Genomic DNA, 2,191 nt, shown 5'->3' on the forward strand with positions numbered 1-2,191 from the left:
GTACAGGTGACTGGGCAGTGAGATGCCAAGCACGCCGGGCGCTGTACAGTTGGAGTGGGTGCAGGCAAGGAGCAGTGGCAGGTGCCAGGCGCGAGGCCTTGTCGCCCTGCGCTGGGCGAAGAGGCGGCTTGCTGCTCCTCCCGCCCGCCGGACGCTCCCTTAGTTCATCACCCACCTCTCCTGTCCCCTGACCCTTGCCCCGCACACCCTCCTGCCCCCCCCAAACGCCGCAGGGTGCGCATCGTGACGCGCCAGCGCGCGTTCAGCAGCGCCAAGGCACGCCGCCTGCTGGGCTACACGCCGGCCACGCCCCTCCAGGAGGGCGTCAGGCGGACGGTCGCGGCCTTTGCCCACCTGCGCGCGGACGCGGGCGCGGGGGATGCCGCCGCCGCCGCTGCTGCCAAGGCGCGATAGCTCGGCCCCCACCTACAAACGAAGGAGCCGGCCGTCACATGCACCCAGGCGATGGGGATTGAGCGGGCGGCCCGGCTTCGTCATGCGGCGGGCGGGCCGGCCCTGAGCTTGGAGTCTGTGTCGATGTCGGCCTGCTGGCATGTTGCGGCCGCCGCATGTCGCTGCCCAAGCCGCTGCTGAGTTGAGTTGTAAAGCGATTGAGTTCGAGAGCAAAACCAGTTACCCGTGTTGGTCCAGGCGTGTAAATAAGACACAGCGGGGTGCAAGGGCCTACGCAGGCGGCGCGGCAGCATAGCATACATGCTGTGTGGGGTGGGACGGCTGGAGCAAGCTGAGCAGCCGCCCAAGGGGGCAGCGAAAACAGGACCAAGCAGGCCGCCACACAGGGCCGGGGACCGTTCAACAAAGGCGACGGGCGGTGGCTGCGCTCGCGCGGGGCCTGCCGCCGCGCTTTCAAAGGCCGGCCCGCGGGCCCGCCCAGGCGAGAGTACAGAGTGCTTCGCAGTTCACTGGGCGCATCGCCCTACGCGGCCTGTGCCGGTGCGGGGGCGCACTTCTTCTCAAGAGCCTGCATTGTGAAGGACTTGGGGCGCTCGATGGCCAGGCCCAGGGCGCGCGACCAGATGAGCTGCGACAGCACGCCCAGCGCGCGGCTGACGCCAAACAGCACTTGGGGGGGGGGGGGGGGGGGGCAGGGGCGCGGGGGGTTGGTGGCGGGGCGACGAGGGGGGTTCAGCAGCAGCGGTTGTCACTAGAAGGGGGCAGAAGACGCGTGCAAGGCGGTGTGCGGAGGGTTGAGGCAGCCGAGGGGCGGGCGGGGCCAAGGGGCGGGCTTGAGCGCGCTGGGGGTCTTGGCGAGGGGTGCACCCCACGGCTGGCCGGCCGCCTATCCTTGGTGAGCTGCCCCGGCCCCTGGCGCGTGTTTGGCTGCGGCCCCCTCCAACATCCACCCCTGCCTCATATCATGGCCCCCCTCGGGACTCTCACCGGTGTAGAAGCCCTCCTCCGTGATGCCATAGTCTGCGGGGTGACATGGGGTAAGGCGGGGTGACACAGGGTGACGTTAAAGGGGATGACACAACAGAGGGTGACACGCCCGATGGTGGGGGGAGGAAGACGAAGAAGGCGTCAAGGGGAGCCCAGGGACAAAGATGGACAAGCGCGCAGACAAGCACTTTGCGCCGATCACACTGTATCACGGACAAGTGGGAGAGAGGGGAGGCGCGAAGGCCCGGGCGACGGCGGCGGTGGGGGTGGGGCGCCCGGGGCTGGTGGCGCTGCGCGGCACACTCACACTGCAGCAGCACGCCGCTGTGGGCGTCGACGTTGGGCCACGGGTTCTTGACCTGGGGGGTGGCCAAGGGGGTGAAGGTCAGGGCGGGGCCGGCTGGTGGGGGGAGGGCTTGAGGGATCAGCGGTGCGCCTCGCCCGGCAGCAACAATGACCGCCCTCTCACAGCCCACCGCACACACCACGACTGTCAGTGAGGGCCCCGGGCCCCCGGCAGCAACCGACATCAGCCAAACATGCCTGTGTGTGTGCGACACATGGACGTGCCACGTGCATGCACACGAGCATTAGCGTGCGCAAGCAAGCACCCACGGCATCCTGACGCCCTGATTTTGCCCCAATCGCACGAGCGCGCCACATCAAGCCGCGCCCCCCACCTTGCCGGTCTTGGCCAGCACGGCGGGCACGACCTCGTAGAGGTTTGACGTCAGCTTGAACAGCGGGTAGTCCGGCATGTGCTTCAGCGCAAACTCACGCTGGCGACGGT

General features: G+C 68.8%; 2 protein-coding genes across 2 annotated transcripts; one reads left to right on the forward strand and one right to left on the reverse strand.

The window, feature by feature from the left end:
• Positions 1-233: 233 nt before the first annotated feature.
• Positions 234-447, forward strand: MNEG_16551 (hypothetical protein; the record flags this gene model as incomplete). The annotated part of the gene is made up of 1 exon (XM_014034978.1): positions 234-447. A coding segment is annotated over one exon (214 nt), but the record flags the coding sequence as incomplete, so codon positions are not given.
• A 490-nt stretch (positions 448-937) lies between these two features.
• MNEG_16552 (citrate synthase) lies at positions 938-2,159 on the reverse strand (the record flags this gene model as incomplete). The annotated part of the gene is made up of 4 exons (XM_014034979.1): positions 938-1,083; positions 1,402-1,434; positions 1,709-1,760; positions 2,082-2,159. The coding sequence occupies 4 exons, from the start codon at positions 2,157-2,159 to the stop codon at positions 938-940; spliced, it is 309 nt and encodes a 102-aa protein (XP_013890433.1).
• Positions 2,160-2,191: the final 32 nt, after the last annotated feature.

Source organism: Monoraphidium neglectum, assembly GCF_000611645.1.
Source record: "Monoraphidium neglectum strain SAG 48.87 unplaced genomic scaffold scaffold06504, whole genome shotgun sequence".
Lineage (NCBI taxonomy): Eukaryota > Viridiplantae > Chlorophyta > Chlorophyceae > Sphaeropleales > Selenastraceae > Monoraphidium > Monoraphidium neglectum.